The sequence below is a fragment of the Stigmatopora nigra genome, chromosome 19, assembly GCF_051989575.1.
Source record: "Stigmatopora nigra isolate UIUO_SnigA chromosome 19, RoL_Snig_1.1, whole genome shotgun sequence".
NCBI classification, from domain to species: Eukaryota; Metazoa; Chordata; class Actinopteri; order Syngnathiformes; family Syngnathidae; genus Stigmatopora; species Stigmatopora nigra.
Window position 1 is genome coordinate 6,277,995 of NC_135526.1, and position 26,170 is coordinate 6,304,164.

At 41.1% G+C, this 26,170-nt stretch overlaps 3 protein-coding genes across 9 annotated transcripts in view; 2 read left to right on the forward strand and 1 right to left on the reverse strand.

Annotated features, from left to right (window-relative positions):
• The first annotated feature begins 1,896 nt into the window (after positions 1-1,896).
• Positions 1,897-18,035, forward strand: cltca (clathrin, heavy chain a (Hc)). Its single transcript, XM_077740854.1, has 30 exons — positions 1,897-2,188; positions 4,443-4,650; positions 6,650-6,918; positions 7,105-7,266; positions 7,340-7,453; positions 7,580-7,753; positions 9,071-9,268; positions 9,495-9,695; positions 9,770-9,922; positions 10,005-10,127; positions 10,210-10,347; positions 10,421-10,585; positions 10,683-10,863; positions 11,250-11,413; positions 12,923-13,048; positions 13,118-13,260; positions 13,343-13,577; positions 13,657-13,779; positions 13,852-13,997; positions 14,085-14,268; positions 14,348-14,540; positions 14,736-14,893; positions 14,976-15,248; positions 15,401-15,718; positions 15,839-15,970; positions 16,060-16,170; positions 16,256-16,426; positions 16,505-16,726; positions 16,793-16,868; positions 16,932-18,035. Exons 1-30 carry the CDS (start codon positions 2,147-2,149, stop codon positions 17,066-17,068), a joined length of 5,040 nt encoding a protein of 1,679 aa, XP_077596980.1. The 5' UTR covers positions 1,897-2,146; the 3' UTR covers positions 17,069-18,035.
• A 188-nt stretch (positions 18,036-18,223) lies between these two features.
• On the reverse strand, positions 18,224-19,839 carry ptrh2 (peptidyl-tRNA hydrolase 2). Of its 2 annotated transcripts, none has more exons than XM_077740863.1 (2): positions 19,716-19,839; positions 18,224-19,206 (listed from the first exon to the last, which is right to left on the reverse strand). In XM_077740863.1, exon 2 carries the CDS (start codon positions 19,197-19,199, stop codon positions 18,663-18,665), a length of 537 nt encoding a protein of 178 aa, XP_077596989.1. In that variant the 5' UTR covers positions 19,200-19,206; positions 19,716-19,839; the 3' UTR covers positions 18,224-18,662. The 2 variants fall into 2 exon arrangements, with proteins under 2 accessions (XP_077596989.1, XP_077596988.1); XM_077740862.1 differs by lacking the exon at positions 19,716-19,839 and adding an exon at positions 19,404-19,693.
• The window catches only part of rps6kb1a (ribosomal protein S6 kinase b, polypeptide 1a), a 39,505-nt gene continuing 33,073 nt past the window's right edge, over positions 19,739-26,170 (forward strand). Inside the window, exons 1-4 of one of the 6 annotated variants that reach the window (XM_077740857.1) lie at positions 19,739-20,016; positions 20,641-20,684; positions 20,938-21,167; positions 22,696-22,740. The gene's annotated coding sequence lies outside the window, so the exon portion shown is untranslated. Of the gene's footprint in view, positions 20,017-20,640; positions 20,685-20,937; positions 21,168-22,310; positions 22,425-22,498; positions 22,741-26,170 lie in introns of those variants that run through there. The other 5 variants (XM_077740856.1, XM_077740860.1, XM_077740858.1 and 2 more) reach the window with 5 other exon arrangements.

Here is a 26,170-nt window from a genome sequence, read left to right on the forward strand (position 1 = left end):
ATGCATGGTAGGCTGATTGGACACTTTAAATTGCCCCTAGTTATGACTGAATGGTTGTTTTTCTCCTTGTGCCCTGTGATTGGGTGTCCACCAATTCAGGGTGTGCCCCGAGGTCAGCTGGGATAGGCTCCAGCACCCCCAAGGCCCTATTGAGGATAAAGTAGTTCAGAAAATTAGATGAGAAATAGTATATTAAGTGTCTTGCCTTGAAGAAAAAAACAGTACATCATAGATTTAATAAAGCAAATATTCCATGCTTTAATATAAGTACGAGTCCACTAGATGGCAATAGGTTTTAAAGATAATTGTGTTGAATGCATGCAGGAAGCAAAGGCCCAAAAGTAGTCAATGAGTAACGTCACTTCAAAAGTAGTTCAAAGGTTCTACTTACAATTTCCTGGTTTGCAATAAAGACCAAAAATGAGAACTCTGGCATGATTGATACTCCAATTGCGGTATGATTCCTTGTTTATGCTTCCATTAACAGAATCAAATCAACTATAGCAAATCCAATATGTTTAGTGGGTCATACTTGTGGATTGTCCATTCACACACGGCTGGTGTGCTGATAGGAAAGTGGCATGCAAACCACTGTTTAGAGAAACCAGTAAGTCAATAAAGGGTCAATGCTCCAATCCTGGAGGAATGTGGTTGAAGAAAACGGGGTAACTGGTTATGCCTTAAAAAATCTGGCCTGTCACTTGCATGACTGAATTGACGCAATAATGAAGAATGGGAAAGAGCTGATGGAGTCTTAATGGGCCTTCTGTTTGCAAGTGGCAGCCATACTCAGTCTCTGAGGTGGAGTCACTAACAGGAAGACATAGCTCCTATCTGTGCCGATATCTTTACCAGAACTGGAGTGCACTAACGGTCGAAATGTGCAAAAGAGACTTTTTGTCAGAGGCAATTTTCAGCATCCATGTAACGGCTGCACATTTGTCTAACAGACTAAGCGCTCATTTTAAATATAGTATAGTATAGTAGTAACACGATTTGCTAAAATATTGATGATATAGAATCTTGGTGACAGCTTAAATTGGGGAAAATAGAGGAAATTTTAAAGGAAACTCAAATTTTTGATAAGAAATATATCTAAATTTGAATGAATGGCCATTTACAATGTATGTGCAATATCAGCATAAACAAAAAAAGACAAAATGTGCAGAAATTTAAGATTGCTTAGTCAGCAGTTTGTTTCACATTGAGCAAGAAAGGTAACATCCGTTAGGCAAAGAAATTGTGGATGTTAAAAGGGGAAATGAAGACTCGGGTACTCAACATACTACACCGAATCGACTAATATGTATACTAATTTCTTTCCAGGAGTGATGAGTGGTTATATAGAGTGGATTTTTGCAGCAAAAGTGAGCTAGACTCTTTTAATAACTTCAGTAAACCCATGCATTGCATACCAGATGCTAGAATAAAATAATACTAAATCCTTAACATGATTTCATGCCCTGTTGAAACATCTTCATTTGAAACCCTTGCCACTTAATGCTTTGACCACTCCAAGCGATTACCTCGGCTACACTTAATTCAGAATTATATATAAATTGCGACGAAAACAACTTGTGGTTGTCAAGTGCAATCTAATTGGACAAAAGTAACAAGTGTACTACGAAGCTTATGTGACGTCCATTTAGAAACAGACGAATGATGTGGCAAAAATCAAGGCGCGATTGACAAGAAATAGTTCCAACATTAGTATGTGATGTTATTGCCCTATATATTTAAAAATGAGAGTTTTATGTAATATTAAAACATTTCAAGTTTGGATTATGCTGTATAATGGATGAAAAGATGACAAGCACTGCAAAAAAAGCACTTTTGAAAAAGGTGTCAATATGTATCCATCCGCATCACTGAGTACTTCCATTTCCGGGATGTTTTCTTCGCTTACCAACCTCCACCGCCATTGCAGGTCTAAGGAGTCGGTGTAGTGGCAGCCCGCCGTTAGCCAGGGGAAGCTCGAGAGTCAAGAGCATAGAGGCACTTATAAACGCAGCATCACGCCGACGACACTTCCATTTCTATCTTTAGATCCTCCGATCAGAGGCTCCCTGGCTGTTCGGCTGGGATCTGAGAGACGACGTAGTTTGTTAGCGATCGAAGAAACCGGAGGAGGGTGAGAGGAACCGCCATGGCTCAGATTCTGCCAATTCGTTTTCAGGAGCACCTGCAGGTGAGTGGATCGATCGACTCTCTCGTTTGTACTTGAGTTTAATTGAGATCCGTCTTCTCTAAGAAACTTCTAAGGGGAACACAGTGGGGAAAGTAAAGTTAGCCTAACGAGCTAGGCTAAACTAGCCGGGCTGGGTGGATGACGTTTTATCTGAGTTAGCATCTAGCTTTCTTGCTAACAGTTGAGCGAGACACCGCTGTCGGTTTAAATCGGCGTCAGTTTATTACTCACTGGTGATCGTCTATCGAAATTCACTTCGTGATGACTTTGAATGATTTCTAAAAACGTATATGGGCAAATTTGATCCGATCTTAGAGCTTATATATCACCACCCTAAGTTGACTTGTCCTAAATGAAATGTATGCGGTAACTACTTTGTGCTCCCTGGCGATCAGACAGCCGTGTTACGCGGATCGTCTACGACTCTACGGAGTAGTTTAATAAACTAAAAAATGCTAATCTCGGATCACCTTGTTCCGTTTCGATTATTGAGTTGGAACGTTTTAATCATGATTTGTATGAGCTCACGTTTGCCCCAGTTTCACTGTCATTTGCCGTGTTGCGTTGACAGGTTGTGCGGAAAAAAGGAATCCACCACCACCATGGCAGCAGAAACTGATAAAAGCAGAATTTGACACTTCCCACGGCCTTTTAAATTCGTAATACCGTGGCAGTACTCTAAATGAGGTCACATTTAATTCCCCCATGACAGATGGCTACTTTTTCTATCTTGTTCACAAAAAGTTGCTCAGAGTGCATAGTTAGTATAGGACTTATTTTGACATTTAGACTGTCAGAAATAGCCATGCCTGTTTTTTGTGTGCACATGTGGAGGGGAAAATTATTACAATATAATGAATGAATGTAGCAGGAAAAAGGATGTTGCAATCACACATTGAGCCACACTGAGCCCAATCAGCAAAACCCAGAAGACACAGCATTGGATTCCTGCACAGGTTATTTGGATATTAATGTAAACCCTTAAACTTATCTTTCTGGGCCAGTTCAAGAGCAGATGCAATGTTGCCACTTGTCAGCTGTGGCATAGCTGACGTTTGTTGGCTGTGAATACAAATGCTGTTGGGGTTCAATTGCCTAAGCGGCTGTCCAATTAACATCACATTGTCGTCAACCAAATCTTTAATTGTTTCATCCTAGATCATTATGTTCAACTAGTTGGTAGGAAAATAAGTGAAATGCATAGCACTAGTTGAAAAAAAATCACCTTTTCTCTTTCATCAACTGCTCAGCTTGCAATTTCATACATCATCCATTTATATAGGCTAGTGCTGACTACTGTTTTGCAGAACCTTAATTGCCTCATTGGCAAATTCAATTATTTTCATGGCACCTACATTTACTGCTCGTTATTTGTACATAGTGAAACTGTCCCATGATTTCCCTCATTAAACCTCAAAGCTCCAAATTGTAAGGATTTATTATCAGCTGTTACTAAGGTGTTTTTATTTTACCTTTCATTTAATTTAGGAAGTTGATTTTGAAAAATGCTGGCAAACACCATGAAAGGAAATTTTGACATTTTGAAATGTTGAATTAAGTTATGTGAGTTTTACTTTATCAACGTTTTTTTTTTTTGCCCTTTGAACTATGCTAGTAACAGACCTGCTGACGTCCCGTGACTGGCTGGCAAGGATGCTGATATGTTGAAGACTTGACATTGTGCAGCACTAGCACTGTCTTATTGTGCAACTAATTGCTTTGGGAGAAAAGGAAAAGGCGGGGATCAAAGTTTTATTCTCCGGATTTTGCTACAAACCGGATGGATTAGCCTCAACAATGTCCAATTCTTCATTTCTTTTAAACCTATCTAATATTAAAGGCTGCCCCCTTGCTGGACTGGTCACATGTCTCACACCAGTATCACATGGTAGTGGTGCATGCTGAATTTGGCAGGGCTGTTGTTTCAGTCTAGATGGACAATAGTCCCAAGTTTCCTGTTGTGGAATATAGCTATGAAGTTGGGAAGACTCAGCACATTACATAGCACATCCTTCCCTGCCATTCCTTGAACTTAACATGTTAGATATGCACTGCACTTCTTTTTTTTGCTGAGTAAGAGGATGCTTTCAATTTTGAGGCTATTGTAAGCTGGTTATTTGATTGCTCAGTAAGAAAGTGAATTCAATTTGGAGGCTATTTCCACAAACTATTCTGGTCCAAATTATTTTTTTAACTGACAAATTCATAACCAGTCCCTATGCAGTAACTCAATTGTGACTTTCCCCCTCTTTAGCTCCAAAACCTGGGGATCAATCCTTCCAATATTGGCTTTAGCACCCTAACAATGGAGTCGGATAAATTCATCTGTATCCGGGAGAAAGTTGGCGAGCAGGCTCAGGTGGTGATCATTGACATGGCCGATCCCAATACACCGATCCGCAGGCCCATCTCTGCAGACAGCGCCATCATGAACCCTGCAAGCAAGGTTATTGCACTCAAAGGTAAGTTGCTCTATTTACAATTCACTAGTTAGGAAATGCTTAGGTAAGGTCTATATCATTGTCCCCTGTAATATATATATATATTTACCAGTATTGCAATATGGAAGGGAAATATTTCCCTCAATAAAAATTGTCAATTATAATTTAGTTTTTTCACTTTGATTTTTTTTAATAAGCAGGTATGTTTTAATGGATATTTTGTTCAGTTACTGTTTAAATTAAGCACATTTTAAAAAAAAATCATTAAGCATCATGATTGCTTTGACTTTTTGTTGTTTTTGTCTTTTCTGTGCTCTTTTTTTTTTTTCTTTACTGCTTTCTTATGTTTGCAGACGGTGAGTTAAACTTTAACTTTCATATTGTGGAGGTAAAATCCTGTTTTTTTTAAGTTACTGCTGAATTATTTGATTCATTTGACCCTCCCTCAGTCAATAAACTGAGAAAAGGTTCGATGAGGTTGCGGTACAATTTTTTTTTGAGGGTTATTACGATTTTAGGCAGTTTCCTGATTTCTTATTGGACCGCTTCCTCATCAAATCCATCAAGAGTTGTATCTGATTAAACAGGATTTATCTTTCATGATTTATAGCTTGCTGGCATTTCATCATTTTAATTTATCGTAAGAATGATTTAGAATCTATTTGATATGCCAATATTATTTCAATTCACATTTCTTCTTAATTTTCATTTTAATTCCACACCATCTATCCAGTATGTTGTTTTGCACTGTCTTTAAGGAATACAAATTTAGCACTAGTGTACACGCACCTAAAGTCCATTTGCAAGAAATGGACTCTGTTGCCATCAATATTTTAGAACAACTATCCATCCGTTTATAGGAGTGGCATTCATCCCATCAAGGATTTATATGATTTTTATGTCTTGGACATAGCGTTGGTCTTACATGAGGTTGATAGTTCTTGAGGAGCCAATTAGAATGTTTCTAATCGTCACATCATTTATGTATCTATGGCTTCATTCTGCAGTCCATACTAAATATTAGTTCTACAATACACAGAGCATATAAAAATCGCATAACCTCTGCTACATGCATATTTTAGATATTAAAATACCCTTCCTCTATCAATTTCACTCTGTTTTACAAGAGGTGATTTGTGCTTGCCCTAAGCTATTTCTTTCCCCATTAAAAAAAAAACGGAACCATTCACCAAAAGACAATTAAAATAACATAGTTTTTTACTAACAATAGTGACACCACTGGTTTTCCCATTATAATCCGCTCTCCTTTAGATCCGTTGGCCATTTTAAAGTTAGCCCATTTATCATTGATTTCATAGAACCAGTCATGTAATTGCTTAAAAATGCGTCTTCTCCCTGTATGATTGTTTTTCACTTAGAATCTGATTCAAGGACATTAATGGACTTGCATGTGCCCATTAATTGATACTTGAGTGCAATTTTTAATTGTCCTTTATAATCAAGGATGTCGTTTGACATCACAGAGCAGAATAATTACAGGTCACACACAACAGTATAATTTACTGTATTGCCTTGTGCTTGCTCTTGGAAATTTGCCTGCCGCTACAAGTTGATTGCCTCTTGTGGCTCAGTGATTGCAAAAAAAGATCTTGACAGTGATGCTTCTTTTGCCTTGGTCTTCGCTTCCTCTCACTATGTTAATGAGTGATGAATATTGATCAAACAAGGGAAAGTCACACTGCTTCTTAATACAGCTTAAACTCACTCATTAACCCACACTAATTACACTTGATGCAGGTGAGTAGTTTTTTTTTTTTTTAGAATCTGCCCTACATCAACTCATGGAAGAACATGATTTACTTGTTCTCTAATGATGACGCTTGAACATTCTATTGAGACTGTACTTGTCATTTCACACTGTTGCATGTATGACCATTGTTACCCTATCAAAAACTGTCTTTAAATTTCACGCGGTCCCTTTTTTTCCTTTTCCAATATGGGGTTTCCTCTTGTGAGTTTTTTTGTGAGTGCCTTTTTGCTATATTTCTCCCACTTTTAGCTGCCAAAACTCTTCAGATCTTCAACATTGAAATGAAGAGCAAAATGAAGGCGCACACTATGACTGATGACGTAACCTTTTGGAAGTGGATTTCCCTTAACACGGTTGCACTTGTGACTGACACCGCCGTTTACCATTGGAGCATGGAGGGTGATTCACAGCCCATCAAAGTTTTTGACCGCCACTCCAGCCTGGCAGGATGTCAGATAATCAACTACCGCACTGACGCCAAGCAGAAATGGCTCCTTCTCATTGGTATTTCAGCACAGGTATGTCATATACTCCATTGGTCTACAGTAGAAGTCTCCAAACAATTGGAGACTGAGCAAAGGCTATTGCTGAATTATGTTGATGTTTTATGTAAGAGTGTTGATCCTATCAATAATAGTTCAGAATGAGTGAAAAGTTCCAGAGTATTAGTTTTCGGACAAATATTTCTATTTTTTTTGTTCTAGCAAAACAGAGTTGTGGGAGCCATGCAGTTGTACTCTGTGGATAGAAAAGTTTCCCAGCCCATTGAAGGCCATGCTGCCAGCTTTGCCCAGTTCAAGATGGAGGGCAATACTGAGGAGTCAACTCTGTTTTGCTTTGCTGTCAGAAGTCAAGCCGGTGGGAAGGTAAGCCAGCTTGATGGAAACAGATGGCAGAGTTTCTGAAATGCCCATTATTAAATTTTTTTTTTTTTTGCAGCTGCACATCATTGAAGTGGGAACACCACCAACTGGCAATCAGCCGTTTCCAAAGAAAGCAGTGGATGTCTTCTTCCCTCCAGAAGCACAAAATGACTTTCCTGTTGCCATGCAGGTCTCTATGCCATTGGAATTGAGTCTTTTTTTCAAAAATTGCAATCTATTTTCCAAAGTCCCATTTATTATTTGGCTGTCACGATTGTTTTTTTTTTAACAAACATTTTGCATGTTTCTTCTACAGATAAGCTCAAAGCAGGATGTTGTATTCCTCATCACCAAGTATGGTTATATTCACCTTTATGACCTGGAAACGGGCACTTGCATCTATATGAACCGCATCAGTGGGGAGACCATCTTTGTCACTGCTCCCCATGAGGCTACTTCAGGAATCATTGGGGTCAACAGGAAGGGACAAGTAAGTGTGTCAAGGCCATTAATATTGCATTAGTATAACAATTTTTGTTTTATTGTCAAAGACGGGTACAAAACTGTTTCTGTTCAACACAAACTCATCTGTATTGTTACCACTGGTTGAAAGTAAAAATTTGGAATTGACCACAATTTAACCTTCCTTCTGGTTGTAACAACAGAATTACCACCAAGTCTTTGTGTGAGGGCAGAGTATACTATCTGAGGTGTTGGGTTTCACACAGACAGGCGTCCGTGTGTGTTGCTTTCTTATTGCTGTAAAGCTGAACCAAAAAGAATAACTGGATCCAGCCAGCTGAGTAAGAATATTCCATCCAGGCCATGCAGCACATGAATAATTGAGGCAAGAGAGGAAAACTGATCTGAAGGTGGGGATGGATCTGGTTTTATGTCAGGGCTGTGAACTGTGCGTGTCTGTGGATCACAAACACACCTAACAGTGGTTATGGAATAGAGCATTGTCTCTGAAGGCTTAAAGTTAATTATTTTTTCAATATTTAAGTAAAATAGGTCATTGATAATCTGTCCAAAAAACAGTTTTAATTGATATTTTGAAAACAAGTTTTCCTGGCCCAAAATGTGTACAGTACACCACTTGCATGTAAACGTCCAAATAGCTTCAGTTCAAATGACATGAATCAAAAAGTGTACAGTACAAGAAAACTGAGATATATATTGTTGTATCCTAGCCAGGCATCTTCAAATGTCTTAAAGACTATTTGTGCTAAATTTGGTTTCACCACAACAATATAAGCAACAGGGGCTGCAATGGTGTCAGAGGTCTAATCAGTCACGGTAATAGATGGAGGTCTGACCTGCTGAGCTTGTTTGTTGAGAAGGGCCAACACAGACTGTCTTTCTCCTTAGCCCCCCCTCCCTTCTACCGCCTCTGCTTTCAACTGCCTTTTCATTAGATGCCAGACGGCTCACAAAAACCGTGTGTGACACTGACACACTCAGAATTCATTTGTATTCAAGAGCCTCAGCCATGACTGAGAGACAGGGAGAGAAAGAGAGAGAGAGTGCCCAGACAGAGATTCAATGTTTTGACCCACTGTGAGATTCAGCTTGGTTTGCTTTTGAACATGATCAAGGTATTTGGCATTTGCTCGCAAGGTTAGTTAAAAGGCCATATACTACAGATTGTTCTCTGTGGATGCTAACAATGAAGGCATTATTTAAAATGGAATGTTTCCTTGTGCATCAAGTTAGTGGCTTTTTGTGAAAATATCTAGTGCCAGGCACCCAGCAATTAGCCAAATGTTTTTTTTTTTAATGTTCCTTCAATGTCTTTGCAATCTAGGTGCTGTCAGTCTGTGTGGAGGAAGAAAACATCATCCCATACATCACCAATGTACTTCAAAATCCAGATCTGGCACTACGTTTGGCTGTCCGCAACAACCTTGCTGGTGCTGAAGAGCTCTTTGCACGCAAATTCAACAACCTGTTTGCGGCTGGCAACTACTCTGAGGCTGCCAAGGTGGCTGCCAATGCACCAAAGGTATGCCATAGTTGTGTGCATTATATTTGGGATTAATGCATTCCCTTGCCTTTCAGATTAGTTGCTTAACTAAGGGCATCTAACTATTGTATTTTAGCATTTAGTTTGCAGTGTGCTGGGAAAATGACTTTTTTTGTACTCTATATGATTTTCTTTGGGTTTAGTTTTAACAGTTATAGTAGTCATCACTTACATAGTTTTTTTAATATTGTCTGATATTCCTCAGGGTATTTTGCGAACTCCAGACACCATCCGTCGCTTCCAGAGTGTGCCTACTCAACCAGGGCAGACGTCACCACTGCTGCAGTACTTTGGGATCTTGTTGGACCAGGGCCAGCTCAACAAATTTGAATCACTGGAGCTTTGCAGGCCTGTCCTACAGCAGGGTAGAAAGCAGCTTTTGGAAAAATGGCTCAAAGAAGATAAGGTATTTTGACATTCCCCCGCAGATAATATTTCAAGTATATTTACTTATTTCCTATCTCGTGCTGCCATTTTTAGTTGGAATGCTCAGAGGAACTTGGGGATCTGGTGAAAGCAGTGGATCCCACCCTGGCACTGAGTGTCTACCTTCGGGCCAATGTCCCCAACAAGGTCATTCAATGTTTTGCAGAGACTGGACAGTTCCCCAAGATTGTCCTTTATGCCAAGAAGGTATATTACCAGGCTAATTCATTTAATTAGACTAATCCAATTTCAAATTCTGTCAAATGTATGATTTTAATTTTTTTGCCAGGTGGGCTACACTCCAGACTGGATCTTCCTTCTTAGAAATGTTATGCGTATCAATCCAGAGCAAGGCCTCCAGTTTGCCCAAATGCTGGTTCAAGATGAGGAGCCTCTGGCTGACATCACGCAGGTTAAATACTCTTAAATCGCTCTACTGTAAATCTTATATAGGTCTTTCTGTTGGTTTTCATCTACTATCTCTGTTTGCTCAGATTGTGGATGTGTTCATGGAATACAACCTGATCCAGCAATGCACCTCATTCCTGCTGGATGCCCTGAAGAACAACAGACCCTCCGAGGGACCCCTGCAGACCCGCCTGCTGGAGATGAACCTCATGCATGCGCCTCAGGTAGAAGTGTGGACATGAACACATATAGCTTGAATCATGCTGCATTTTTGACCTTGTTTTGTCACGGATGAAGGTTGCCGATGCAATCCTGGGCAACCAAATGTTCACCAATTATGACCGCGCACACATTGCCCAACTTTGTGAGAAAGCCGGACTCCTGCAAAGGGCACTGGAGCACTACACAGACCTGTATGACATCAAGCGTGCTGTGGTGCACACACACCTTCTCAATCCTGAGGTAAAATGTGGTTCATTAATTTGCTATTTTTAGCCTTTGAGTCTGAAGCACTATTGCAGTCCATGTAAGAAACCGCTGTACTCTCGTCACACTCCAGTGGCTGGTGAACTTCTTTGGCTCGCTGTCTGTGGAGGATTCCCTGGAGTGCCTCAGGGCCATGCTGTCCGCCAACATCCGGCAGAATCTGCAAATCTGTGTTCAGGTGGCCTCCAAGTACCACGAGCAACTCACTACGCAGTCCCTCACTGAGCTTTTCGAGTCCTTCAAAAGCTTTGAAGGTGAGTTTGGCAAATTGAAGTCATCTTGTACTTGAATTATCTCACAATTCTTTTTAAAAGCTAGTCAATATGTTGAAATTAAAATGTATGTTTTATGGCTTAAGGGACCGACTGATTTTACTCCCTCTCTTGGCTGTAGTTGCGTGCTCCAGATTCATGCTTCCCAATGGTTTCAGCAATTAGGCCATGGCAAATGCAGGACAATCAATAAATGTTACAGATGGTTAAATTAGATGAATTGGTTCCTGAATATTCAAACTCCTTGGTCACAGAAGAGTCAGAAATACGCCCTTGCAGTTTCTAATAAAAAAAAAGTTCTTTCACTTTATTCTTTCTGTGTCATAGCTCACTGAATCTAGTCTGAAAGAACCCTTTGCATCTTTCAGGTCTCTTCTACTTCTTGGGTTCCATTGTCAACTTCAGCCAGGACCCCGAGGTTCACTTCAAATACATCCAGGCAGCCTGCAAGACAGGACAGATCAAGGAAGTAGAGCGCATCTGTCGAGAGAGCAACTGTTATGATCCTGAGCGTGTCAAGAACTTCTTGAAGGTTAATACTCCCTTATTTCCATTTAATTCATTTCATATGAACTATATTTGTTTATATTGCCATTTGATGAAATCTGTACCCGAAGACACATTTTTACTAAAAACATGCATAGTAGCTTGACTTATTTTATTGTGCCTTTGACATGAATTGTGAGGGCTCGCTGTTGGCTGAAGTTAGCAGATGGGATGCAAAGAAGAAAACCTTATACAAACTGTATCTGGGTTGTACTGCCTTCTGGTGGCCAAGGCACTGATCAGCAAAGCATCCACCCTGAATTGAACATGATAGACCAGTGGTTTTCAAAGTGGGCGGTACCGCCCCCCGGGGGGCGGTGTGAACTTTCAGGGGGGCGCTGACGAATAAACAGGCGAATGGGGGGCGTTGAAATAGTGAAGGGGGCGATGGAGCAATTACAGTAAAATGTGACGTTGGTGTTTGTAGAAAGACCGGAAAAATTGATTGTCTGTAATAAAAAGTCGACAAAAAACAAGCTTTATTGAAACAAGAAACGTTGTCTGCTCGAGCGCTCACGAGCAGCGCGCATATACCGTATATCACTAATTGTCGCGAGTTTATCGTCGATGCAGGCGACTGGGGAAACCACCACCATCCAGTCAGCCGCAGAGGAGCACACAACAGCGCGCCGGCAACGCTTAACCACAGACGTATGCGCACAGCGACCGGCTTAATGCATCAGCTATCAATTTTTATGATTCGAGGTGAACTGCGCATTGGTCTATTAAAAGAAACGAAATTAGCGAATAATATCTGAGGTGCCTGTCTTCTATTTATTTAAGCTTCGTTCGTTGGAAAGGGGTAAAGAGGGGGGCGTTGGCATTTTGGCCCGGCGGTGAAGGGGGCGGTGGCCAAAAAAGTTTGAAAATCACTGTGATAGACTAACAGTTCTTTTGGAGTTTGAGTTATGAAGCTAATCTGCAAGTCTACATTTTCCAATCTTTTTGGCCTCTTCTGTCATACATTTAAAAATAGATTCACATATGTACTAGAAATCTTTTTTTTTCTTACAATGGTCCCAACAGGCAATTATTTTGTGCTTTTCTTTTTTTTTTATCGTTGGAATGGCAGGACATGAATCAGGTAAATTTGTCATTCCCCAATCTCATAGTAAAGGATCTTGTCCTTTTTTGCCATCATCCCTAATTTCAAGGAAAGGATTGAAACTGGGATTTGTGTATGTGCTCATACACCACCAATCAATCCACGTACAGGGATGCAACAAGTGGCCATGTATCTTTTGTTAGTCCTAGCTAGGTTTATTTAAGTCCATTTATGTCGTCTTTGTGCAGCATGCGATTGGATTAAATAAATTGCAGAATCCCAGTTTGTTAATCCTGGTTAGATGGGTGGAGTGTGTTTGCACACTAGTTCATTGTGGTTTGGAGTCCAGCAGTAGTGAAACAAAACTCTTGTAACTGTTCCTGTTGTGGGTATTGGTTGCAGTTGCAGTAAAGCATGTTTTTTTTGTCTGTTGCTTTGTCTTCTTAATAGGAAGCTAAACTGACCGACCAGCTGCCACTCATCATTGTCTGCGACCGTTTCGACTTTGTTCACGATCTGGTCCTGTACTTGTACCGCAACAACCTGCAGAAGTATATTGAGATCTATGTTCAGAAGGTAAGGCCCCCAAAACATTTTCCACAATGGTACATTATTGTACTTAAAAACTAAATTGTCCCTTTTTAGGTGAACCCCAGTCGTCTGCCTGTGGTGGTCGGGGGTCTTCTGGACGTGGACTGCTCAGAAGATGTCATTAAAAGCCTGATTCTGGTAGTCAGGGGGCAGTTTTCAACTGATGAACTGGTGGCAGAGGTGGAAAAGAGAAACAGGTATATCATTCCTGCTGAAACTAAAATTTGGACGTGAGTGTAATCAATGTTTATTATATATATATTTTTTTTAACATTTAAGGCTGAAGTTGCTCCTGCCATGGCTAGAGTCTCGCATCCACGAGGGCTGCGAAGAGCCAGCTACCCACAATGCCCTGGCCAAGATCTACATTGACAGCAACAACAACCCTGAACGCTTTTTGAGGGAAAACCCCTTCTATGACAGCCGCGTGGTGGGCAAGTACTGTGAGAAGAGAGATCCCCACCTGGCCTGTGTGGCATATGAGAGGGGCCAGTGTGACCAGGAACTGATCAATGTGAGACTTCATTTTATTTTTTTTTTCCCCCTTCCAGCTTGTTTTGCGATAGGCCTAATGAAATGTAATTTCTACACAGGTCTGCAATGAGAACTCGCTGTTCAAGAGCTTGTCGCGCTACCTGGTGCGCCGCAGAGATCCCGACCTGTGGGCCAGTGTTCTGCTGGAAACCAATCCTTTCAGGCGACCACTTATCGACCAGGTATTGACCAGTGATTTGAATGGATACAATGTTTTTTTTCTCTGGATCTCCTAAGCCTGGTGGTCTTTTTAGGTGGTGCAGACGGCACTATCGGAGACTCAGGACCCAGAAGAGGTGTCGGTCACAGTCAAGGCCTTCATGACTGCTGACTTGCCCAATGAGCTAATTGAGTTGCTGGAGAAGATTGTTTTGGACAACTCTGTCTTCAGTGAACACAGGTATTGGTTGGCAGCATCGTGTGAACTGAATTTCTGTTGAAATGTTCATGTATGCTGAAGATGTGGCTCTATGACACTTGTCTGCAGGAATCTGCAGAATCTCTTGATTTTGACGGCGATTAAAGCCGACCGTACTCGTGTGATGGAGTATATCAACAGACTGGATAACTACGACGCTCCCGATATCGCAAATATTGCCATCAGCAACGAACTGTTTGAAGAGGCTTTTGCCATCTTCAAAAAGTTTGATGTCAACACCTCAGCCGTGCAGGTGATTTATCGCTTGGGTTTGGTGTCTTGAGTTTGGGGAAGATTTGACTTATTTCCCATATCCTTTCCTTTGTCTGCAGGTCCTGATTGAACACATTAGCAACCTGGATCGGGCCTATGAGTTCGCAGAGCGTTGCAACGAGCCAGCCGTCTGGAGCCAGCTGGCCAAAGCACAACTTCAAAAGGGTCTGGTCAAAGAAGCCATCGACTCCTACATCAAAGCTGACGACCCCTCTGCATACATGGAGGTGGTGCAGGCTGCTGATAAGAGCGGTAAAGAAAGACGGTCACCCGTCCTAGGCCAACCTGAGTGGCTTCATTTTAATAATAGCAAAAATCACGTGTAAACCTCGTACCATCATTTGAAATCAATAAGAAAATATAGAATTTTACGTCAATACAATGTAGTCGTATGTGTCCATCACTTTAAGTAATCTATTTTGTCGCTTGATCAATGTTGTGGTTTAGGTAACTGGGAGGACCTGGTCAAATTCCTCCAAATGGCCCGTAAGAAGGCCCGAGAGTCCTACGTGGAGACTGAACTGATTTTCGCCTTGGCAAAGACCAATCGCCTTGCTGAACTGGAGGAGTTCATCAACGGACCCAACAATGCTCACATTCAGCAGGTAGCTGCTGCACTCACGGTGCATTATGCCATTCTGCTCAAAATTGCAACTTTGTCACTTGTTTGGTTCTCTCATCTCGTAGGTCGGTGATCGCTGCTACGACGAGAAGATGTACGAGGCCGCTAAACTGTTGTACAACAACGTCTCCAACTTTGGTCGCTTGGCCTCAACCCTCGTGCACCTTGGGGAGTACCAAGCTGCCGTCGATGGTGCCCGAAAAGCCAACAGCACCCGCACCTGGAAGGAAGTCTGCTTTGCCTGCGTAGACGGACAGGAATTCCGATTGGCCCAGATGTGTGGACTCCACATTGTGGTCCACGCCGATGAGCTGGAAGAGCTGATCAACTACTACCAGGTAGGACTCATTTCTGCTGATCTCTTGCTTAAATACTCCAGTGTGTGGGTCATATCCAGAATTGGAGAAGATTGCAACCCACACCCTCTAGTTTTCTAGTGTTGTCAATGGTGGCCATTGAGTTGAAGTTTTTGTCCATCTTTCTCATTCAGGACCGTGGTTACTTTGAGGAGCTGATCACCATGCTGGAGGCGGCTCTGGGCCTGGAACGTGCTCACATGGGCATGTTCACAGAGTTAGCCATCCTTTATTCCAAGTTCAAACCACAGAAGATGAGGGAACATCTGGAGCTCTTCTGGTCCAGAGTCAACATCCCCAAGGTCCTGAGAGCGGCGGAACAGGCGCACCTGTGGGCCGAGCTGGTTTTCCTCTACGACAAGTATGAGGAGTATGACAACGCCATCATCACCATGATGAACCACCCAACGGACGCATGGAAGGAGGGACAGTTCAAGGATATCATCACAAAGGTATGTTTGTACTGTGAATTTCATAGGATTGACAATCTTGGATTGTTGGAAGCAATTGTAATGTTTTGCCAAGGTTGAAACTGTCTGACTCTCCTTATTCTTGGCATTTTGTCTTTGCAGGTGGCCAATGTGGAACTGTACTACAAAGCCACACAGTTCTATTTGGAGTTCAAGCCTTTGTTACTAAATGATCTACTCATAGTACTATCTCCAAGACTGGACCACTCTCGTGCTGTCAATTTCTTCACCAAGGTATGCTTCTTTGTCAGTAAAAATTTGGCAACCACAGCTGAACTGTACATTTTTTAAAGCATTTCTGGTTGTTTGTTTTGATTCTGCAGGTGAAACAACTCCCACTGGTCAAGCCATACCTGCGCTCCGTTCAAAACCACAACAACAAGTCAGTCAACGAAGCACTTAATAATCTTTTCATCACAGAGGAGGATTACCAGGTGAGCCTCCTATATGCCATTTCTCTTTTTTGTTGTTGTTGCTGGCATTGAGATGGATGAATTGTGAATCCAATCTGACTCTCAGGCATTGAGAACATCAATAGACGCCTACGACAACTTTGACAACATCTCACTGGCGCAGCGTTTGGAAAAGCACGAGTTGATTGAGTTCCGAAGAATCGCCGCCTATCTGTTCAAGGGCAATAACCGCTGGAAACAGAGTGTGGAGCTCTGCAAGAAGGACAGGCTTTACAAGGTACTTTTCCATCATTGCGTTTTGCACATCTCTAGATTTTTTCCCCATTGGCGTTTAATAACCCCATGTTACCCACAGGACGCCATGCAGTACGCATCAGAGTCTAAGGACACGGAGCTAGCCGAGGAATTGCTGTCCTGGTTCCTCCAGGAGAACAAGAAAGAGTGTTTTGCCGCATGTTTGTTCTCCTGCTATGATCTGCTTCGGCCCGATGTCGTGCTGGAGACCTCCTGGAGACACAACATTATGGACTTTTCTATGCCGTACTTCATTCAGGTCATGAGAGAATACCTCAGTAAGGTAAGAAAGTCATTGAGATGTGCCTGATTGAGTTGGAGTTTGTGCCACTAAGTGCATTTTTTTTAGGTGGACAAGCTTGAAACCTCTGAGTCACTAAGGAAAGAAGAGGAGCAGGCAACAGAGACGCAACCCATCGTCTATGGTAGGCATTAAGACTCATTTTGGATACCTATTCCACATTCTAATTTTCCTGTCTAATTTACAGGCACACCTCAGCTGATGCTAACAGCGGGCCCCAGCGTACCCGTGGCCCCCCAACCAGCATACGGCTACGGTTACCAGGCGCCTGCCCCGGCGTACGGTCAGCCCGCCGCCGCGCCGGGATTCGGCTATGGCATGTAAAATTCCAAAATAAATATATAAATTTGAAAACCTGCCATCAAGTCCGTGTGCTGGCTGGAGTAAACCGCTCATCCGTGGTCCACGGACCACCTTTCTCTCGCGGCCCTTGACACGAAGCGAACTAGGGATCCTACAAAGAACCCTCTCTTTTTTTGTACTTCCCCCTCCCTCTCATGAAGGACTCTTTGTTTTCAAAGATTTAATCACATACGATGACTTTTCTCACATTCCTTGTCGACTAGATTCATTGCTTCTGTTTTGTTTGAATGGTATATGGTTAATGTACAATAGGGTGGTCCATGGTCGGGTCAGGACGGGGGGAGAGGGTTAGAGCTTGCCCTCTTCTTCGTCGTAAAGCTTCGGATTTGCACTCAGTAGTGAGAAGAAATGAACGTAGACCCTCTTCCTATTTTGTGAGCGCGAGCAGCTTCTTGACTGTATAATGCATTTAATATTGTATATTCCGTCACAAAACCCACTTGTGCGCCTTTCCTTTTTTTGATCACGTGACCGACACAGTCTGGAAACACTACATTGTCCCGGTCATGAAATTCTCATTAAGGCCGATTGAGAAAGGCAAGCATTTTTTTGTTCTTTTTTTAAAAAGATATGTTCGATTGTCATGATCAGTCTATGCAGGACTTTTGACAAGAGGACGAGGCCCAATCGTAATGAGAATGTGGGACCATCCCCCCCTTGATGCTTTAGGTGGTCTCGGCACCTTGTAGTTTTTGACTCTATTCTCTAAATCAATCTGCTTTTGGAGTTTGGAATCATTAAGGACTTGTAATTTGAAACGTATAGAGATAAAACTATATCAAAAAAGTGCATCTCGGATCAGAATGTATAATCATGCCTAAATTATCAAATGTTGAAATTGTGCACTTATGATGATTGTGCATAACAAGGATCATAATGAAACCAATTGTTTTCCACTAAAAATAAAGGCTTCTGGTTTGTTGCAGTATATTTTTGTTTTCATTGTGTGGCAAAATCAAAATGATGCATATTTTACTTGTGTTGAATACACTACAATTTAGTTATATATTTTAAATCTGTGCTATTTTATGCCATTGGTATTGTTGGTCACTTCTCTTTAGCCATGCTATATAATTGGAATTTTAGGTAACATCCTTAGAATAATTATGACAAGAGTTGTGCTTCTAAGAATTCAAACTTTATTGTCACTGAACAGGGCATTGTGAAATTCTTTCCCATGACATGTTTGGTTGTAAAATATATCACAGCCTTCTTTTGGTTTTTAACATTTTGATCCCAGGACAGATCAGTCTGTTCATCAAAGCAGCTTTTTTACAAAATATTTTCTATGTAGTTCTTGCATTATAATTATAGTTGGTAGGAATAAGATGAAATATCCCAATTCAACTTTGTCCATGGACTACATTGACAATAACTATAATGTGAATACAATTTCTCCTATCAATTCTTTGTTTAGCAACTGTTTTAAGTGGAACACACATTGTAGTGGATCAAATTTGTTGATTTGCAAAGTGTAGAAGCTATAGAGATTGCAAAATGATGTTGCATTTTTTAATAGTAGCTATCAAGTACATTGAGGTGAAATGGGGCAACTTCAAAAAAGCTTCAAGTCCCCGCTGACAGTGTCAATGAGATCGGATGGACCCGGACCGATACCCAGCACAGTGCGGGAGCCGGCGGCGATTTGTGTCCTTCCCGCATCTTGGATCAAGCTCACGGGCAGCCTCAACTCCTTGGCCAGACTCATGAGCTGTACCAGGGTCTCCTCATCCGGGGCCTTGACCACCACTTTGGGCTGACCGCAGTATTCCCACATCTTGAGGAGGTCTGGGTTTCTGGACTGCACCTGCTTGTATGCCGCCACAGCCGCATGGGCACACTGGGCCGCAACTTTACCTTTGCCCATCTTCAGGTTGCAGTTGACAACCAGGATCATCTTGTAGCCCCCTCCTTCTCCCATCACTGATGCTTCAGGGGAGCCGGCCCCCATGGACCTCATCAGACTTTTGGGGGACGGACCCAAGAAGGCACGCAACTGCCAACCCAGGAGAAGCCCGCAACCAAGTCCGATCGTGATGCCCATGCCTAATGGGTTCTTCAGCATGTCCAATGGACCCTTGATGAGGTCCATGTTTATCCTGCAACACACATGTTGAAATTTGATTATATGCACTTTCTTAAATAAACATATTCTAAGGATTATATACTTATGTCCACTTTATAATGCTGTCCTAATCACTGTATGACTAGTGATCTAATCTAAAAATGGTTGCATATAGCTATCATGATACCGGGAACGTCGCAATTTTGCACAAAAATATGCAGATCTACTTACAATTGACTCCAAGACACCATCTTGTGTTTCTTTATGGACTATCACACTTATTTTGACATTGTTGATAGTGTATTTTAATAACGCACTCGGCCTGCGAGATTAAAATAGCACAATTCACTGTGGTAAATGTAATCAATTCTAATGCGGAAAGTGCTCGGCAAGACAACGTTCTATACGGTTTGTGCCTACACATATTCGTCAGATCCCCGTCGATCTCTATGACAATGACTCTGAGCTTTAATTCCACGGTTTGGATTAATGTAACAACGTATTCGTAAATATTTATTCACAAAACGTTAGAAAGTTACTCACTCAAAATGTGCTCCACGTAACGAATAAGCATTGAACGGTGCCTTTTCCTACTTTTTGAATGGGTAGAAAAAAGAGTGTCATCGCCGTCTAGTGGATCGGAGGACGCTCTCTTCCTCTTTCTTTTTTATTGTAAACACGTGCTAGTGTCATCTAGCGTCTTGGTCGCTTTCGTGTTAAAGTTAATGCTAAAGTTTTATATGTATTTAGGGCGTTGTTTACTTGCCCCTAAAACCATGTTAACTTTAAACCGATTTTCTTTAAAAGAAGTGCAAAGTCAACCAAGTCGACAGGTGAATACACGGTAATGGTAATTATTTAACAACAAGTGCACTTGTGTTTTCATTTAAAACTTTCCTGCACGCGACCAAATGATGTTTTTTTTTAATTATAATTTGTCGATCTAATGTTCAAGTCCTTGCAGATTTCGTTTTATTTAGCTTGACAAAGTAGAGAAGCAAAAATGTCCTTCTGCTTTGACTTGCACATTCCATTCGAATTCTAATAATTTGTCATGCATATTTAATTGAGTCCACTCATAAATGCGTTTTATTCATCGCCACTTTGTTTTGAAATAGTCAGTATGTGAGTGTCTTTGTTTGTTTGTAACCAACCGATTTCACATCCTTGAATCTGTCTTTGTTTTGTATAGTTGTTTATGTTTGTTTGGAAAATACCACCGAAGCCTTTCTTTCATGTCTCAAAACTGTTTTTTCCGATGAACATTTTGTATTACTACTTAAAACAAAACTTCCATAAGTTCACCAACTAAGCCCATACATAGTACACTGTATAGGTATATGCTTTGTTTGCATTGCATAGTGACTCCAAAACAACTTTATTTGACATTAAAAAAAAACTACTTTACTGTCTCAAACCAGTGTACTTTTGTGTCAAGTATTACAGATTACTATTATTTTGTTTACAGGTCAAGTGGAGACATGTTTTAAATCCGGGGATCCTTTTACAAAGGTATGATATTTCCATAACATGACAATTTGATCTTTTTACCTAATCAAGATAACATTGAATAGGACTGAAAAAAAACGTAATCAACAGTTAAAGCAGATTGGATGTCTATCAATCAAGAAAAACATGTAAAAACCCAATATTTCTACACAAATGCTCTAAAAATGATGTAATGGGGCCCCAATTTATGATCACAAGATGGGATCATCAAAATATTTCCCTTTTATTCCACCTCATATTTTTTTCCATGAAACAGATGCTGTGAGAGGTTAGCAGACACAAAAAAATTCTCCCAAGCCACACAACATTTTACGACTTTGCAGGCCAGCGTAAGGTCAGCGTGTGCGCTCGGAGAGGCCTCGAAGTGTGTGACGACAAAGTGTTTATTTTGTAAACGACAAGAGGATGCGGCTAGCCGCACACGCCACAAGCGGCGTGCTCTCTCCGAGGAGCTACTCTTCAACATTTAAAAGCCGCTGTTTACAGGTTATTCAAGTTCATTTGAGAACTACTCATACACATTTTCCAGATTTTGGATTGGTTCGTTACATTTTGCAGGCTTGTATTTTAAAGGACATTTAAATATATCAGTCTTTAGTGTGTGTAAAAACAATTGGAGACATTTGGGTGACAGAGTTAATGTCACCCTTTGTTTTCAAGCTGTGACACTGTGAGAGCTTGTCCCCCCTTTTCTCCCTCACTGGGTTGCGCAATTGCTTTTCAGTGAGCACGGGCTTCTGGTTGGCACGGCACGCCCACGCTGGATGTGTTGTTTTTGTTTTGTTCGGCTACCCGGGAAATTGAACATCTCATGTTAGACCTCATTTCCAACCCCCCCAAGCCTTAACTTTACTTTTTCGGATGGAAAAATCTAATTGTGCGAGAGCTAACTTGAAATCTTTCCACTTTGATATTGGAAACGGCATTGGAATTGGGTAAAAGAAAAAAAGAATTATCTATTTTTTTTTTTTAGGTATTATCTTATGGCCTGCCATTGGCGGTCATAGATATCCAATCCAAGCCATTCCCAAAATATATTAATTGCTAGTATGCAAAAAAACAACAACTGCAAAACAGAAAAATGACAGAAAAAAAGGAAATAAATCACAACCGAGATAGCTCAATTGACCACATTATTTTTTTCCTCTATAATAATGTATGCGTGTAAAACAAAATACTGAAATTCTACACCGTCTTGTTCCTGCTAAGAAGTACAACAACATTGATACAGGTTCACATGGTGTATAGAGAAGGACCCAAATGGAGGAAAGCAGTGTGGGAGAACTAACCTAACTTTAATTACTAATTAGAAAAACAAAGCCTTAAATGCAAAATGACAGATGTGCCTAATTGGCAATCACCAGGACAGGTCACATAGGTTGAAAAAGGCCAAAGACCAAAACCTGACAGAACCCATAGGTTCCAAACCTAGTCTGAACTCCAACTTCTTATGCAAGTCATTGAGTGATATTTTCCAAATTTCCAGCGGGCCATAGGTTGGGCACCCCATGTTTTATGACATAGCCCTTCCTGGAAGCTGCTCCCTCTGCCATAAACAAAAGCATAGATGGCGGTGATAGCGATGCACGAACGGGAAGACGAGATCTTTTGCTTTTGTTGACTTAACAGTTGTGTAATATGGGCTGCCCGAGTCATGGAACTGTTCTTGTGTCTGTGTGCTGAACACTTGTGCCCTCCGGCCCTGAACTCGACAACAACAGCAACAACCTCTGGCTCCTCCAGGTCTCTCTCTCTCTTTCTCCTCCTCTCCCTCTCTCTCTATTTCTCTATTTCTCTCCCCCTTTTCTCCACCACTCTCTTGGCCTCTCCCACCCTTCAAAGTGGTGTTTTGTACACTTTCACTCCTCTACCTTCTCTCCCTCCGTCTCCGTCCCTCCCTTTCTGTGTGTTGTAGCCCCCCTCTTTCACTTGTCTTCCTTGTTTTGCTCACTCTGATATGGCGTGTCCCCGCCATGCGTTTGACTGTCCCTCTCTCTTTCTGTGGTCCCTGCAGTGCGTGCCCCATGGGAAGATGAAGAAGACCCCTCGTCGCCTGGAGGTAAGACCACCTCTACCTTTTGACCCTGCACAAGAAGTTGCGCACACCGTTGCGGACTTGCGTCTGCGCGTCAGCGTGTGACGCAGCTCTTAGAAAAAAAGCTTGGCGGGGGATGTCGGTGGACGCTTTGGACGGAGGTCTCGGCGTGGATTTGTCCATGCGTCCAGAGCAGGGGGGGGGCACGCATGGGTGTTGTTTTGACAAGCAGTCCTGGAACAATCGCACTCGCTGACCCCTCCGACTGCATGCGCGCCAGGATAAAATGACTCTGGCGCCCGCCCCCTCCCAGAAATCTCTCCCTCCCATACTTCTCCCCCTTTTGTCACCCACTCACCCTCCTTTTTCTGTCTTCAATCTTTACCCCGCATCTCTTGAGGGTTTTTTTGGACTGTGCAGAATGGTCGATTAGATCAGCGGGCAGAGACAGATGCTCGCCTTCGCTGCTTTGTATCCATCTGTCATCAGAGCTGTCACGTAGCCCTCGTTTGGGACCTGGACTCGAACCAGGATGTGCAATGCCCGCCGCAGTTTGTTCTGTTTACAAAGCTCGACTAATACACTCCCACTTTGAGAGCAGACTTTGAGGAAAATGTCGCCGTCTAGTGGATGCAGTCTAGGTCTGCAAGGGGTTGGTGTCATTGGGTTCATGATGGAACTCTGTGCTCCTTGCTGAGGCTGCTCTTGAGCATTTTTTTTAGGGATTGGATTGTTGAAGCGTTTTTTTTTGTTTGATCCTGCAGCATTTGGGTTGTGTGGTAGATTGACGTCAACTTGGATCAGTCTTTCCTTGGAATTGTTGCACATTTGGATTTGGTAAGATTTAAAGGGGTGTCAAAATTGATGGTCGACAAATATAGGGCTTGTTTTTTTTTTTTAACCAAAACAGTCCTAATTTTAGAAATTTCTAATAACAATTTATTTGCATGTATTTTTTATTTAGAATTTCAATGAAACAAACTAAACACATACAATATTTGTGTTCATCTACTCTTTAATTTGCATTTTTTTCCTTTGAAGATGTTAGTGTTATTTTTTATAAAGATGTTAGTGTTATTTTTGTTCTGAAAAAAATGCCAATGTTCTCTTCGGGGTTTTTTATTCAGCATTTTATCTTTTCAAAGGACAAAAACAAAACATTAGCTCCTTTCTTTCGCCTATATGCTACAGTCAAGTAGCCTCGATCAAAGACGACAGAAGTTTTATTGAAATTGTATTTTAGACAGCAAAATGAAAACTAAGTGCGTGAATAGAATTGTTTTTTTGTTTAATAACTGATTAGGAATGAAGCTTTTGCTGTTCGCTTTTTAAAATATGACTTGTATTTCATAAACCATATTCATCACGCATTATAATCTACGTAACGACATTACACTTGTTGCGAATCAAACGTTAAATGATCAGTAGAGGGTAGCAGAGACTCTTAAATAGGTTTTGCAAAACGGAAAAAGGGCTGCAATCACCATGGCGACTTGATGTATGACAGCTAGAATGCAACAATATTATATCAAGTCACTGAGTTAAATTGAAAAGCCAAGTAAAATGGCTGAGCATAAAATTGGGCACACCGCAGTGTTGGCATAAAAAACATTTTGATCAAATTACGACCTTGAAAAGTACAAGCGCAGAGCTATTGGATACACCTATTACACAACCCCACATTATCACTCATCTTCAATAAGATTATTTTTTTTCCATTGGAGCAGTAGTAGACCACAGAAACACACTTGTATGTTTTCATATTTCTACTGCCCTTTAAATAGTTTATGCACCATGGAAAAACTATTTTTTAACTCTTTACTCATTTTCTTAAATGTTAGAAGTATTTACATTTGAGGTGGGTCATTTTCAGAAACTCGTGATTTAAAAAGATGTTGATTTGTATCGATTTCAATGATTTGATTTCAATTTAATAAGCAAGTGAGTGGCCTAGAGATTAAAATTTGATTATGATTTGCATTTCAGTACCCTTTAAAATACTATATATATCTTTGTGTGCAGTATGTTGCCTCACTTAAAAAAATACATAAAATATCTGATAACAAATACAAAGGGTAATTTATTAACTTATTGCAATATGATGTACAAAACAAATCTGAAAAAAAACAACAACGTACTCTTAGGTAAAAGAAGTACAGTCAGTAGTAAAGGGAATGAAATCATTTATTAAATCAGCTTCAGCACACCAAAAAAAAAAAAAAAATCAAAACATGACCCCAAGGATGGTTGCATATACAAATCAAGAATCTACCTTAGAAATTTCATTTTAATAAACCCACAAATGATAGCGTAGTTGCCATTTGCGTTACTCTCCTCACCAAGAAAAAGAACTTGAGCAAAGTGAACGATCTTTGGCGCCCTCCCTCCAGGCATCCACTCCACTAATAGCGAAAAAAACCCATCCAATCCGTCTTGTAAGTACCTAAAATTCCCCAATAGAGGGAGTAGAAAAACCTGAATTGAGCACACGTGACAATATGGTGGTATATATACTATACTTCTCTATTTCTCTGCCTTGCTTAGACTGGTGCGCTGCGCTTCTTTTCTTCTTGGTTCGTCCATCCCGCTGAGACTGCGGGAGATCATTGTCCGTGGGCACAACCGCTTCTTGGAGAGAGACAAAACTGTGTAGCTCGGGCGTAGCTAGAGAAAATGCACACTTCTTGGCACAACATCAAGTGTATTTTAACCTGCTGTTCCCAGAGAGAAGCTTGCTGGGTAGTGCTTAATTCACAGACCATGAAAACAATAAAATTGAGGAAGAGGATTGACTGCTGGGGTTCTCTTTGGGGCATCAAGTGGGAATCATTTTTTTTGCTCACTTGCACATGTTATGGCACTTGGGATTTTTTTCATTCTGCACTATGTGACATGGAGTCCATTTTCAATCTTCTTTGTTTTCTTTTTTTTTCTTTTTAAGTTGCTCTACTGAGCTTTATAGTCATTTTTCCACTGCAATGAACTTGTCTTCCACTAATGCACTTTCAGATTCTATTATTCTATGACGTTTCATTTCATTTAAGATTTGACGCACATGCGACTTCTCCATTTGGATGAGAATATGGCATTTTCAACCACAAGTATTTCTCCTCTTCTGGAAAAAATGGAACACAATTGCTATCATTCATGATTTTAACTATTTTCCATCCTCATCCCCTTTCGACAGAGATCTGCCCAAATTTCTCGTGACTTACGTACTACTTTATTTTTTATTTTTTATCCACACATACCAAAGGGATTTGTAATTGGGGAGCGTTTTTGGTGGACTCTATGCAATGTGGGTACTATTAATTGGATTAATGGCTTCTCGCATGAAATTTCTCAGTCATCCTAGGCATGTGTCTGACTCGTTGTCCATTCCAGACCCACGCAACACACACACACACACACACACACACACACACACACACACACACACACACACACACACACA

Coding starts and splice junctions, on each gene's coding strand:
- ptrh2 (XM_077740862.1), bottom strand. CDS start 19,423: ATGGTGTCTTGGAGTCAATT. Junction 19,207..19,403: donor ATGGTGTCTTGGAGTCAATT/GTAAGTAGATCT, acceptor TGTGTGTTGCAG/GATAAACATGGACCTCATCA.
- cltca (XM_077740854.1), top strand. CDS start 2,147: ATGGCTCAGATTCTGCCAATTCGTTTTCAGGAGCACCTGCAG. Junction 2,189..4,442: donor GTTTTCAGGAGCACCTGCAG/GTGAGTGGATCG, acceptor CCCCCTCTTTAG/CTCCAAAACCTGGGGATCAA. Junction 9,923..10,004: donor TTGTCCTTTATGCCAAGAAG/GTATATTACCAG, acceptor TTTTTTTGCCAG/GTGGGCTACACTCCAGACTG.